Below are 15,000 nucleotides of genomic sequence, written 5' to 3'. Positions count from 1 at the left end.
CATTCCTTATGCACGTGAAAAACTACATGAATGTGAGTAGTGCCATACATGAGAGAGGCCTTTTATTGATTTCAGTGGGCTTTGGCTCAGGTCCTAATACGACACTGATAAAAATGTTTGCTTTTTTAATAAAATAATTTCTTTCATATTGAGTATGGAAAAAATAATGATTAGAGGTGGGAATCCTTGAAGGCTAATTTTAAAACATCACTTTATTTATTTAATTCTGGCATTTTCTTAACCTGTTCTCAGCAAATATTTTGTTCGTGCCCTTTTGTGAAAATGACACAAGACACACATTGATTGAGTGAAGAAAGCTGCTAAAGCCAAATGTATGCCATGTTTTATGTAACTTTAATTAGCCTGGCATATTGCAAAGTATTGATTAACACTTGGCAAACATATTGTTAGCCCCAGATGTTTTTGTTGTTAATCAAAATCCATTTGAAACAGCTGAGATATTAAATTTCTGAAATCTGAAGTTTACAGTAGAAAGGCCAAATCTGTAACTCCTTTAAGTCCTTGCACGTACAAAGAGGAGCAAAAAGACACAGAAATGGAGTAACTCTTCCACAGTATGATCATCTCCTCTCCCTGGTCCAATCAAAGCCATGCTTCAGCCATAGGCTGAGACTATATGAAAGCTGAGAAGTTCTGCCAAGGCCTCTCCAACACTGGTGGATATTTGAGCAGATATCCACACAGGATTCTATGCTTCTCCAAGCAGCTTTCATTCCTCTTCCGTGCCTTCTAACCTTCTATTTTGTTGATCCTTAGCATGATGTTGAACATTAATATAGGAATTAGAAAACACAAAAATTTCTAAGATTTAATTACATACTCTTGAAACTTTTTTCTTACACCTTTTCTTGAAGGCTGCAACACAAATTCATACTGAAAATCATACATTTTTAAATAATGCTAACAAGCCTGAGTTTTCTTAGCTGAAAGAAATCTTGTGACTATATTTCATAATATACTGAAATATAATTTTCTAGAGAAAGTAAATTGTACTGATCTTATTTTCCCTCTAGAGCAACATTTGTTCAAGATTCAAAGAACTTCTGGGTTGGAGTTCTCAGCAAAACTGTCACTCCTAGACATTCTCAGTCAGCCAATGTCACAGAAAGAAGGAATAAGAAGAAGGTATGTTTTGAGTTTATCTTTGTCTGAGTAGTATAAATAAATGTGGAAGTCAAAATATACTCCCATGACAGTGGGCCCCATCTGAGGTGTTTCAAATTGGGCATCCATAAACTGAGTCAGGCAAAATCAGTCACTGCTTTGGAAAATTTGACCCTACCTACCTAATCCTCACAATACTTGAGTTACATTAAGTATTATTATCCCATCTGACAGTAAGGAAACTGAGTCATTCTAGCCAATGAATACCATACAAGGATTGGGGTTAAATTATAGAGCCAGGTGATCCAAGAGGCATAAGCCACATTATAAGCCCTTTCCTCCATGGCTACCCCGGGCCATAAGGATTGGGTGACTACACTGGATGTTCTTAGAAATGAAAGTTTATGTATCCAGTTAATTTTCATTTTCAAAGAACTCCACATACTAAACTTTCCCATAGTGTAGGGAGGTGAAGTGAAGGAAGAATAAACCAGAGGAGCAGATCTTCCACTGATGTAAATCACCATTGTTCCATTGAGTTCAATGAAGCAGTGCTGGTTTGCACCAGCTGCTGATCTAACCAAAAGCGAACATCTTTCTCTGGCCCTTTGTCTCTCCAAGTAAATGAGAGTTTCTGTCCCAGGAAATATAACATTCAAACAAGCTCTTTTACAAAGTAATGACTGGCTTCTGTTCTCTTTATAGGCTTCACGGATTGTGATTGAGATGGAATGTACCAAGGTAAGAACTATTTCTCTACATTTTCCCAGTGTCTTTTATTTTTTAATCGTATTGTGTTGTTATTTGTTTTGTGGGAGCATTTAAAGAAGAATATCACCATGTGCATAAATATTTTTCTCCTGGATGTTTGGTGTGACGCTCACAGAAAATCTTGACAGACTGACTTTTAAAGGACTGGCATTAATTTGATGCTTTGATTATCTCAACTTTAGAATTCCCATCCTTCATACTCCTCATCCAGTAAGTTCTGTTCCATTCATTCTATTGACGCTTTAGTAGGACATGGACAATGCTATTCAAACATTTTCACAAGAAGTTGACACTGTCTGTGGTTTCTACTCAAATCTGAGTGCATCAGTATCCAGTTTGTTTTTATTTTCGGAGAGATACCCTATCAGTTCTCATATCAGACCAATTAGGGTGATAGAATGAAAACAAACTCCTCTGGTCCTTCATTCAAACCAAGCATGAAAAAGTGTTTATTTTCCTGAAACAATATGGTGTTGATACAAGCTCTTTAAGAAGAAGTAACTGGATTCTGCTTTTCTTACAGAAAGGAGGAACTTACTCAACTAGTGGTGGATGTATTCAGGTAAACATTCCTTCTCCAGAGAGCACTGATTCACTACTTACCATCCACAAATGACAAGAATTGCTTACTTAGCGTTCCTCTTTCTTTAATTTGAACTGGTTGCAGCAAGGAGAAATGATCACCCCCCATTCATCAGAATTCTAAGACTGTTTCTACTTGTGATAGGCAAAGCTATCACAGAAACTGACCTATATCATGTAGTATCTCTAACTCAATTTATTCTTTGCATTTGACAATTTGCCTTTGGGTGAATAAAATCTGCCATAACTTCTAGATATCTGTCATTCCTGCTATATCTTCCAGATGTTTCTCTCTAAGGTCAGATAAGCTCAAGATTTTCTGCTGTCAGCTTGCTTCCTTTATCTTCACTTTCCAGCCATAATGATTCCTTCAGGTTTTGCAGTTCCACCAATATCACGTACCTCACATATTCTGAAATCTTCCTTTCAGTATACAATAATTTCTATATGAAACTGAATAAAATATTAGTTTTGTTTAAGAAACAATAGGTGACAGTTCAGTGAAGATCTTTTGTTTTGCCTTTCTTGCTTCCAGCAACTATGCTATACATTTCGTACACTCCAATGGTTGTGTAGTCATATTACTAGATAGCTGCGTACAATCACTTTTCATCTGAACATTACTTAGTTTGGACTGCCTAAAAGTATTACCAGCTCAGGCTCACTCCTAGTGCTGGGCATTAAATATGAGGCTGAAACCTCATATTTAGTAAGTAAATGGAATAATGCCAATATAAACCCACTGAAGATCTGGCCCAATATGAATATTTAGCTTTGCTTGTGTGTGGAGAGGGGAATAGGGTTAAGTTCTCTGTAGTGAACTTTTTAATGATGTAGGCTGGTGGAATGAAAGGACCAAAAAAATGTCGCCTGTGGTATTTCATTCCACAAGGTAGTTCTTTTCTTTTCCTGAAGCAGCAGTTTATATAGAACTAGTCCTTTGCAAAATTGATAATTGATTTCTGATTTGTTCACAGGGTGGATCCTCTGGTTCCTCTCAGACTAGCTATTCTATTGGTCAGGTAAGTACCCTAGCTCCCCTCTACTTATAATTTTTCCCAGGGTAGATCTTAGTATACTTGAGTATCCAAAATTATAGAGAGAGAGACTGACTGATGTTATTCAATACCGTGTTAAAATATGTCTCTGTCAGTAAGCTCAGGGATTCCAAACAGTTACTGATCCACAAATGCATGGTAACAGTCGATCATGCAGGATCTAAGTCCTTGCAGGTTAACTGGTTACTTCACTCAGGACTCACCATCCATATATCCTCACAACAAACATGGCCACCTCTACTTTATTAACCAAGCATTACGCTGATGCTGTCAACAAAACAATAAATAGATCCTTGTTTCCTTATTTGTGGTGTTAATGCAATCTGGTATTATTAAAAAATGAAATTATTCTACCCCATTAATAGTCACCTTTTTTCTCCCTTCCACTTGGACAATAAAAATAGAATATGCAGTTTCTCTTTTGTTTCTAGACATTTTCATTTTTTCCTTTTAGTTCATTTACAAAATGTTACAAAACTTTCTGACCTAGCGTCCTTTACATTCACTTAGTTCAATAATATTTGCAACACCATCTCTAGTGCACAGCACATGACTCCTTCAACTGGGAGTACTTTTGTTACAAGGAAATATATTTCCAATTTCTTTATAATTTATCCACATTTCACAGGATAGCAACAGCTATTCCCAAGTCAGCCCTCTTTCTCTAGTTTGTAGAGGGTATATCCACGATGCAACTTTTAGTAACTTCCCAGGTGGAGAATTGGTTCCCCACTTCTGTTATGAGGGGTTTGATGAAGGGCTACATGCCTAAGGATAAAATTGTATGGAAACTAAGATGATGGCTAAGGTTATCCTACTGAAATGGAATTGTTCCAGGCAATCACATCATATGTGTGTGCCACAGTTACTGACTCAAACGGTATAATAACATCCACCCACACATATCCCCAGTCTCCACATACTGCTGAATGGCAATACAGACTTTTGGTGCTGAAAATTGCGGCTTTCTTTTCCCGTGTTTCATAAAACATGGAAATAACTAGCATCTTCTTTCTTTCAGGTTGGAGTCATTTCTCCAGGAAGCAGCCGGGGTGGATGCGTCCCAGTAAGCACTTTTCTCATCTTCGCTGAATTTTATCCCAGTGTGACTATTTTAACTACATGCTTAGCTATCAGTTACATTAGTGTTAATGTAGGAGCTTTTGTTTTATACTAAAAGTAATGTGGAAAAACTAAGAGATGATTTTGACAATGCACTCAGGTAGAATAGATTCAGCTAATCAGAAAGCAAGGATGCTGCCCAGTTCGTAGACTCATAACATTCATAGACTATTCCTGTCTGTGTATTCAGATTTTGCTGCTGACCTCAGAATTCAGCAGCTGTAACTCCACAATAAATATTTAACTTTTATTTCTATTCAGTTTAAGCTTTCTGTTTTACATGCACCAGCAAAATACTACAATTTTGTGCTGTGTAATGGGGTCTACAAACCCCATACTGAGCATAAACAGAAGGGAGAGGAGAGTCTCTCCTGTTTACAAGCAAGCAGTCAGAAAGGCAGGCACGCCCAGCTGCAAGGAAACAAGGCCTGCTATAGGGGGGGAGAGTACAGAGAAGGAAGAGGAGGCAGAAAGGCCTGGGACAGCAAAGGGACAACCTGCACCAGGCTCCCTCCACAAACATAGCCAAGAGACTGAAACAGACTGCTAGGTCCAAGAACTGGCCTGACTGAGAGCAAACTAAGGAGGGCCAGGCAGAAGAAGCAAAAGTCCCTCAAAAAAACCGTATCAGCAGACAGTGGCAGGCTGCAAACATAATGTGAGCGCTTTTTAAAAGCAAATTTAAATTATTTTTCCATTAAATCTATTTACAAAATCTGTCAAACATTTCATTAATATCAGCATATATTAATTAATTTAGGGCCAGAATGTGCCTAGCCCTTTTGTGGAGGTACAGTGCAGAACTGGGGGGAGGCATCAGGATCTTTTGCATCTCTCAGACTTGAGGACCAGCCAAAGTTGAGGTTCTGTGTACTTGTGCTTACTTTCCTCTAGTAATTACAACAACAATAACAAAATAAGTGCTTTCTGTTTCCTTTACAGGGCACTGATGGCATATACAGCAGATATGGCTGTAGAGATGTAAGTATTTGTTTGCCTCTGCATTTGATGTTTTCTCCCAAAATGCTACTCAGTAACTCAACAGTTTGTTGCAAACTGTATTAGCTCCATTACAGTCATGCTGCAGAGTTGGATTACTCTGGATAAAGATGAGGCAGGAGCTGGAGGATGTCTGAGGTTAGTTAGCATTATCCTGAAACAAAATAGTCTCAGCTAATCAAGCACAAACATGTTGTTGTAGGGTTACTGACTCAAAAGTGTATGCGAATTATCAATAACCATTACATTGATTTGTTAGTGGTCTGATATGTCAACATCCGTATCTCTAAAACAAGAAAGGCAACCATAACTGTTAGTTTCTATTCCCAGTTCCATATTCTGCATAACTACTCCCTACCTGCATCTGAGATGATGCTCTTTGTATTATTCTTAGTCAAGTACTGTCTGCTTTTAGGATTCCTCTTTTTTAAATATTGTCATCCACCCCCATATTGTATAGTATATCACACTCACTGATCAATTTAGTCCTTCTTTTCTTGGTGGAGTTCCCTTTGCATGGCTGAAAAACATGTCCCATAATATCAATTGATTCTTTTAGCAACACTTTTTTTGATTTTTGTATTAATCTAGAGAATTTATGTACTATCAACTTCTCTTTTTTCTTTTAATTATATTGAAATGACATTTTCTATTTCTATTTTGAATACCATAGAAACAAGCAAAATATTTTCACCAGAAAGGTGGCATTTTCTCTGATGTCTACTGAGAACTAAGGCCCTGACCTAGCAAAGCACTGTTTACAGTGGGACTACTGCCATGCTGTGCTTAAAGTTAGGCTTGTATTTACATGCTATGCTGGATTCTGACCTAAACATATGAGCATCAACTTTAATTTCAAATGAACACCATCCATTAAACTTACATATGATGTAATGTAGTTGAATGTTGGAAGTGTCTGATCTCTGGATTTACACCAAGGTTACTAAGTAGTTTATCTGAAGTCGGAGGAGTTACTCTGAATTTATTCAGATGTAACTGAAATCAGAATTTAGCTTAATATTTGCACCTTCCCCTAGTCCTCCACGCCACCAAACAAAGAATTCCAAATAGGTTTTATTTCCAAAAATGGTATTTATTGGAACACACCATTTTACAAAGAAATAACTAGTCTGTGATTTGTTCACAGGGTGCTGTCGCAATTAACACAGGCATTTCCTATGGCCAGGTAGGAACACATTCTCTACTATATTTAGAGTTTAAACTTGCTGTGCAACTCAGTAATTAAACAGGTATGCTCAAATGTTGCCCTACTGTGGGAAAATCCATGAGAGGACCTCAGAGAGGGATGTCTTGAAATTATTAGGTGATATTACTAGCCCAAATGATTTCAGCAGATAAATGCTGTATTTATGGGGCATTACATAGCTCCACCTTGTTAGTTTCCTTCTGCCTGGTTAAACTGACCCTGAGTTAGTTATTTTTTTTCTGCAAGTGGACAGCAGATATTTTCTATCTTTGATTACTATTGGAAACAGACAAACAAAATATTTTCACTAGAAAGGTTTTATCTGGTGGATAGTCAAAACAAAAAGCAAAGCTTACACATAGGAGTTTCCTCTGCTTCTGCCATATGGGAAGTATATATGTGGGTCAGTGTTGTGGGAGGTTCCTGGAAATTGTTTTAAACTTCATAAAAACATTTCTGTTTATACGGAGAATTCCATTACTTCCAGCTGGCTCCGTTCCTACAGTCTTCTATGTTCTCCTGATGTTTCTACCTCTGATTAAGGGATTCAAGGTCTAACTTGCTACTGCCAATGTATGACTTATCTTCCATTTCAAATCACTGAACTCTACCTAACATTCCGCCTAGATTTGTTACTTCAACTATTTGAAACTTTCTTTTCAACATAAATTTGTTGTGTATGAACCTGGCAGAAATAACTGGGTATTGTGCTAGAAACAATGGAGACAATTGGGTTACGCTTTTCCCTCTTGTGCTCCCATTAATCTGTTGCCTATGTTATTCATTAATTGCCTCACATAAGAATACTTTTCTTTCGAATGTTTCATGGTTTGGCAATCCAAAAAGATCTTAGAGCTATTACTGTCTCCTGTCTGATAGGTACTGAATTACATTTGGCAAACTCTTTTCTAAGTAAATAATTTGTTTCTGTATCCTTCACAGTCTGTCTCCTCAGGCAGTGGTGTTCAAAAGGTAAGCACTCATTCTCTGTTGAATTTAAAGGGCCATGTTCTCTGCAGGTGTAAATCGGTATAGAACCTTTAACTTGAATGAAACTCTACTAGTTTACACCAGCTGAGATGCTGGCCCAAAGCTGTTTCCCATATTATCTCTCAGTAACTGAATACTTGGTTTACTAGCTGTCAAATACATTAGGCTCATTAGTTATATTATGGCGACTGTACTGTGGATAAAGTAGTATAGGAAAAAGAAAATGCATAGACAGCTTTATAAGACATCCTAGGATGGAAGGCACTATAGTTATTGTTACAAAGGGAACTTTAGGATGAGATGGATCTAAATTCATCCCTGGTGTAAAGCCAGTGGAATTGGCACCAGGGGTTAATTTGGCCCGTAATATTGAAACTGAATAGTCTCAGACAAACAATTAGAGTACGAAGATGTTGTACAGGGACTGACTCACTATTGTATGGAAATAATCGATAAACCCATAGTAGGCAAATCCCTACACGCAGATTTGTGACTGGTCAGACCTCTCCATCCAAATCACCATAACTATGGTCACTTCAATTTTCTATTTATTCCAGCATTAAAATAATACTGTCAGGTTTTTTTAAATTACCTATTTTTAAAATTAAACTAATTAGTCCTCCCTCTCATCAGAATTCCCTTGTATATGTGATTAAAATCACTTCCTGTCACAGTAATTACTCCACTCATGGATACTGGCTACTTTCCTTTTTTAATTCAGTCAAAACACACTTTTCACCAGAAAAATAACATTATGATCAAAACAATATATTACTATTGAGTTTACTTTAATTTTCAAAGGATCTCCATATTAAACCTTCCAACAGAATAGAAGTGAATGAAAGGACACAAAACGGAGTATGCGTCCTCTTTTGCCCTTCCATCCAAAGGACTAGTGGATGTGTGAGGATATGTCTACAGTGCAGAGCAGCAGCAGCCTGCTTCAGCAAGTCTCCAAGTCCGGGTCTATAGATTTGGTTTTGTGGAGCTCATGCTATGACACTAAGAACAGCTAAGTAGACCTTGCAACTAGGGCTGGAGTTCAGGTTCTGAAGCCCACCCTCCAGCCTAGGCTTCAGATTCCAAGATCCAGCCCAAGCCTGAACAGCTACACAACTATTTTTAGCACTGTAGCACAAGCTCCTCCAGCCTGAGTCTGTAGGCCCGAGTTGTGAGACTCACTGCTGGGAGCTGCCACTTGCTTCCCAGCGACTCACTGTTGGCATTGGGCAAGTCACTTAGCTCTTGGTGCTTCAGTTCACCCATCTGTGAAAAGGGGATACTAATACTTTTTGTAACATGGTTTCAGACATATAAAAACTCTATATTGCGTAGGTGCTAGTCATTATCATTCCATCAGACTTCTAAGTGTAGTGAGGTTTCTTTTCATGAAGCAATACTGCATTTTAAATAAACCCCCATTATGAGAAAATAACTTGTTTCTGGTTTCATTACAGCCAGTGTCCTATCCCGACAGCAAACCCTACCCACCTGTGGTAAGCATCCTTACTCCATTACTCTTAGAGTTATGAATCTAAGTGCTTCTGAATAGCCACATGCTTAGCACTCAGGTAGATACAGCAGTCTGGTTGTTGGGTGGAAGCTTTTGTTGAGTGGGATTATATTACTGATGCAATTGTGAATAGAGAAAGAGGTTGACTAAATAACTAAAAGTTACATCCAGATCTAAGAGATCACTGCAATGATTTGATGTTATACAGAAATGAAATTTTCTCAGTCAGGCTACAGGAATGTTGTTATTGACTCACAAGAACATGATTACGTTCTGTAATTGTATAGTGGTCTGATTCACTGCTGATCCCTGCACTCACTATCCGTTATATCTATCTCAAACAAGGCCACTTCGTCTTCCTGTTTCTACTGCAACTTTCTTCAGTAAACTTACTTCAGTCTTTAGTTTCCAGCTGTTGTAGTTCTACTGTACCCATTCACTTTGAAATCTTTCTTTCAGACTAAAATAATTTCTGCCTAAAAGTGGATGAAATATTTAGGGCTTGTTTCAGAATGAAATGTGGCAAAAAAACCCTTTTTTCCATTTGCCTCTAATAACCTTCCTTAGTACTAAATCATTCAGATTCCTTTATTCTTGGTGTAGGCAGCTGACTGAAAAGCTGCACATATCTCACAAATGATGGTTGTTAAATGTATGGGGCTATGGACACCTCACCGTGCATCAGAATGCTCCCCCCACACCTCCGCACCCACAGTAATCTAAGGTACAAAAAGACTCCAACAGACTCCAGGGCTTTGGATCAGACTCTGAGTACTCTATAGGAAGACATAGACTACTATCATTTTAGTTGCCATTCAAATGAACAGAACTCTTTCACTAGGGGACAAAAAGTGTCATAATATCTACTCAAAACGGAATGGAAAAGTATACACACTGCTTTAATTTTCAGAGAACCATCAGACATGGTAAATCTTTCCATAGTGTAGATGGTGCAATGAAGAGAGACAAAATAGGCTGTGCACTTGCCTTTGGTCTTTCACGTCATCCGGGCAATAGGGTTCTATTTCTGAAGCAGTATTCTGTCTTAAACCCTTACACAAAATAATCAGGTTTCTGGTTTCTTTTACAGCGTGAAACTTACCCATCGGTAAGCACTTTTGTTTGTTTGTTTGTTTTTCTTCTGTATTTGTAATGTCATGCTATTATGAGTGCAAATCCTATGCCTGGTTTCTCCCATATGGAAGGATGTCCATGATTCCTGCAGAACCAGTGGGACCGAGCTGTATGGGAGTGGCATAGGATTCTGGGTGAATTGCTGTTAGGAGGTGGAATGGAGCTTCACCTGAAAATTTTCATTACCCTAGATAACATGATCAAAGGACAGATACTATGCATCCATATAAGGCCCAAGAGGTGAGGGAGATAAAAGCTCTTCCCCAACCTATCCTGGCCCACATAAAGGTGAGGCAGAGTTCCAGTTTGTTCAAGGGCAGCTCTATCCCTATTCACATTGCAACAAGGCGCCAACCTCCCCCTTGCTCCCCCAAGCAGCAACAAGCTGAGCACTGTGGCACTGTCGGCCACAAAGGGCTGTAGTAGCAGGTAGTCTAAGGCTATGTCTACACTGTGAGCTAGGTGTGAGTCCCAGCTCATGTAGACATACTTGTGCTAGCTCTCATCATGTGGCAACACAGGCTAGCTGTGCCAAGTACAACCCCAGCTGAAGCCTGTGAGGTACATACTCAGTATCACTAGCCTGTGCCACTGCCTGTGCTACCATGGCTATGCTTCTATTTTTAGCACAGTAGCTCAATGAGAGCTAGTGTGAGAGTATCTGCATGAGCTGGGAATCACGCTTCCAGCTCTTAGTGTAGACATACCCTAAGTTATGCTAGGGATCTGCCAGCTTGCTTCCTGAGCATATATGCAAAGCATATATCAGCCACATCTGAAGATCCAACCCAGAACTATGTCCAGTTTATTTTTAATTTCAAAGAATCTCTATAGTAAACCTTTCCATAAGTATTGAGTGGTGGAAATGGGGAGACACAATCAAGTTTCACTTGCTGCTTTATTTCCTTGAGCAGGGAAGTACAAATCATTCTTTTCCTGAAAGTATATTTCATTTAAACAATTTCAATTCAATAGCCCCTGGTTTCTTTACAGATCTTGGTCAATTCTGGATATGACAGCCGCATTATCCATTCACAAGTAAGCACACTTTCCTGATTGTGTTTAGAGTTTCATCCCAACATGTCTCTAAGTGAACTGAATGCTTATTCAGCTCCAGTGGATTAGTTGAATGGGAGCCTTCATTGAAAATGGACAAACTATGAACAGAGAGCTAGGGGATGTCTAAGTTTATCTGACAGTGGTCTCAGCAAGTCAAAGATGCTATAAATTAGTGACTCAAGACTATGCCATTATTTTTAGTAACAATACAATATGGAAACCTTTGATTCTTTAGTGCTCTCAATATCTGCGTGACCTTAAGCATCTAGGCCTGCACATCTTCCAGTGCCAGGTCACAAGGTGGTGTAACCTGCAAAGCTCCACTGGAGTCCATGAAGATAGATTGATTTGTACCAGCTGAGGATTCTGGCCCTCCGTTTTATTCAGTATTAAAAAGATTTTGCAGGTTACAAGTCAAAATTGTAACCTGAGAGTTTACGAGCTCTTTTACATGGTAATAACTAGTTTGGTTTCTCTACAGAGTTCTTGCTCATATGAGATGAAATTCCATACTCAAATGAGCATTTTCCCTTCTGTACTTATAGTTTTTGTGTCAGCATGTCTCTTTGTAACTGAGCAATTAATTAATTAGCAATTAGATTATGCCCATTACTTTTATTAAAGAGTTACATCATACTTTTATATCCTATGAGGAGATAAATGGCTTCTGGATTATAAGTAATCTTACCCAGGCAAACAGTCACCTGCCCTCTACTCTTCTTCCCTATTATAATCAGTAAGGCCATGGGCCAGATTGTCAGTTTCACTGAAATAGCTACACCAGTTTACACAAGCTGAGAATCTGGCCCAGTGTGTTTATGACTTTCATGGCAAAAAACAGATACTTTAAGGATATTTTAATACATTTGCCAGACCAGTATGGAGACAGATCCCTCCATGGTTTTTTTGTATTGTTTTGTTTGAGGGTTTTTTTTTGTCTAATTTGGCTCTATAAATGGTCACTAGAATGGATTATTTGGTTTTTTAAATGGTTTTAAACAACATTATGTTATAAAGTGAAGATTTTTCTCATAGAATCATAGACTATTAGGGTTGGAAGGGACCTCAGGAGGTCATCTAGTCCAACCCCCTGCTCCAAGCAGGACCAATCCCCAGATTTTTACCCCTGTTCCCTTAATGGCCCCTTCAGGGATTGAACTCACAACCCTGGGTTTAGTAGGCCAATGCTCAAACCCCTGAGCTATCCCTCCCCCCAATAGGAGTGCATGCTTTCATTCTTCACCCCACATGGGACTTGAACCCACAATCTTTGGCTTAGGAAGCCAACGCCTTATCCATTAGGCCACTGAAGGAGTGCAATTAGGCCATAATTGCACATGATTTTTATTTTAAGGTTGTATACCATGGCTTTTTTCCTTTTTTTTTTTTTTAAAATCTATAATTAAATGTTTTCATTTTGCATTTGGCCATAGCAAATCTGTATTAAGACAAATCTGTGTTTAGTGAACAGGATCGTTTGGACCCCTTGGAAATATTATAAAATCAAACAGAACTTATTCTATAAAATGACATTTTCTCTGAAAATATAACAACTGGCGCTAGATAGGGTGGTGGAATAACAGGAGGGAAAACAACCTCATCTAGTTTTTCATACCATAAGTATAGTATGCTTTCTTCTCTTGAAACAATATACTATATGAACAGTTCCTCATCAAAAAGAAATTGGCTTCTAGGCTCTTTATAGCGTGGACACTGTTTCTCGGGCAGCAGCAATATTTATGTAAACAAGACATTAAGAACTTTGCAATTGACTTGAGCAGGAACAGTAGAATTTTGAAACTGCTTCCCCAATATTTTATCCATTGTTTAATTCTATTTTAGGTTTCCCAGAACTTTTTTAAATTTATTTATGTGTATGGTTTTTTTTTCTGAAAAATCATCTTTATGTTCCCTAATAGATGCGTGTAAAATGTCAGGGCCCCAAAACATCCTTTATCCATATTTTTGTGTGTGATAAGTAAAAGCAAATCAGTATATTCCACTCAGAAGAGGACATAGTCCACTTTCTCTTTGGATAAATTACATAAATAACCAGAATTATCTTGCTGAAAGACTATGTTTTCTGTTACTTAGAAAGAACCCCAACATGAAAATTTCCCATAGATGTTCTTTCTACAAACAGTACACTCTTGTAACAAACCCCGTTTCCAGGTGATAACTGGTTTCTGATTTCTTTTAAGGAGATCACAAAAAAGCCAGTCCTATGGCTGAGTAAACCTCTCCCACCGCAGGTTTACTTCAATGTGCTGCTTTCTAACTAAACATGTGCTTGCCATTTGATTATGGCTAATTGTTATGGTTGTTGGAGCCTTGTTTAAATAATTAAATAAATGTGATTTAAAAATTGAGAGAGGCGAGTGAGACTCTGGGAAAGCTCATCTAGTTAGCCAGTTTGGGATTCCCATGTCATGTAGAGCCAATATGGCCAGCACATCACCTTCTAGTGTATGTAGAATGATGTAGTACATTACTTTGCACTCCCACCGCTAAGCCCAACGTAGTAGGTGTTGCAGGAAGAGGGAACACGGCCAAAACATTGCTATGCTGTATCAATTGCCAGCTATGAAACAGTCCCTTGCGGAGATTCAGGTGTTGTCTACAATAGATCTGACACTACCACCAGTGTGTTAGAATAGACAGGACTCACCCATTTTTACCACAGTTTACTGATGTGGTGATAAAACCACTTGTGCCTGTTCTACAGTAGTGCATCATCTGGTACTAGCAGGAGGGTAGCACATCCCACTGGGAGTAATGCATGAAAATGTCTAGTGTGGACATGGCTACAATGGAGTCTTCTCCCTCCTCTAGTCTTTCCCTCCCACATATAGCCAAATAAAAATAGGTGTCTTTTGAGCAAGCAGTAAAACATTCAACATACAAACCCATTTACAAGGAAATAAATGGTTTCTTCACAAGGTTGTCTTCATCACAGAATGACAGTATCTTTGGCCAGGTAACCACCTTACAAACAAACAGATCCTATTTGACTAAAAATATTACATTTCTCAAAATTAAAATTGTCTTTGTATTGAGTTTATTTAATATTTGAAGGAATCCCATCCATACTAAACCAATCCATAGTGCAGGGTGGATGAACAAAGGGAGGCAAACCTGGAACCTCCTGTGCTCCTTCACTCCACCAAACAATTTATACATTTCTTTTCTTGAAACAGTGTTGTATTTAAACAATCTATTTTACAAGGAAATGACTAGATTTCTGGTTTCTTTACAGGGTGGACAGAGAGTCAATCCTTGCGATCGAGTGAGTATTCTTCCCTTCCCTACGTCCTCCCACTGTACTTGTGTTTTTACCTAACTTGCCTCTTAGTCCAACTCACAACAAAACATTTATTTACTACTTCCATTAATTGGTGTGTGGCAGCTTTTGTTGAAAGGTAGCATTACTATGGATAAAG

At 38.4% G+C, this 15,000-nt stretch overlaps 1 protein-coding gene across 1 annotated transcript in view; it reads left to right on the top strand.

Annotated features, from left to right (window-relative positions):
• Positions 1-556: 556 nt before the first annotated feature.
• The window catches only part of LOC127056010 (uncharacterized), a 38,155-nt gene continuing 23,711 nt past the window's right edge, over positions 557-15,000 (top strand). The window contains exons 1-13 of the mRNA XM_050963652.1: positions 557-561; positions 1,035-1,146; positions 1,831-1,866; positions 2,420-2,458; positions 3,456-3,500; positions 4,558-4,602; positions 5,601-5,639; positions 6,805-6,843; positions 7,807-7,836; positions 9,312-9,350; positions 10,458-10,475; positions 11,477-11,539; positions 14,817-14,846. Coding sequence (XP_050819609.1) covers positions 557-561; positions 1,035-1,146; positions 1,831-1,866; positions 2,420-2,458; positions 3,456-3,500; positions 4,558-4,602; positions 5,601-5,639; positions 6,805-6,843; positions 7,807-7,836; positions 9,312-9,350; positions 10,458-10,475; positions 11,477-11,539; positions 14,817-14,846 — 540 coding nt within the window. The remainder of the gene's footprint in view (positions 562-1,034; positions 1,147-1,830; positions 1,867-2,419; positions 2,459-3,455; positions 3,501-4,557; positions 4,603-5,600; positions 5,640-6,804; positions 6,844-7,806; positions 7,837-9,311; positions 9,351-10,457; positions 10,476-11,476; positions 11,540-14,816; positions 14,847-15,000) is intronic.

This window comes from Gopherus flavomarginatus, chromosome 7, assembly GCF_025201925.1.
Source record: "Gopherus flavomarginatus isolate rGopFla2 chromosome 7, rGopFla2.mat.asm, whole genome shotgun sequence".
Taxonomy (NCBI): domain Eukaryota; kingdom Metazoa; phylum Chordata; order Testudines; family Testudinidae; genus Gopherus; species Gopherus flavomarginatus.
This window is presented reverse-complemented; position numbering and strand designations above follow the sequence as displayed.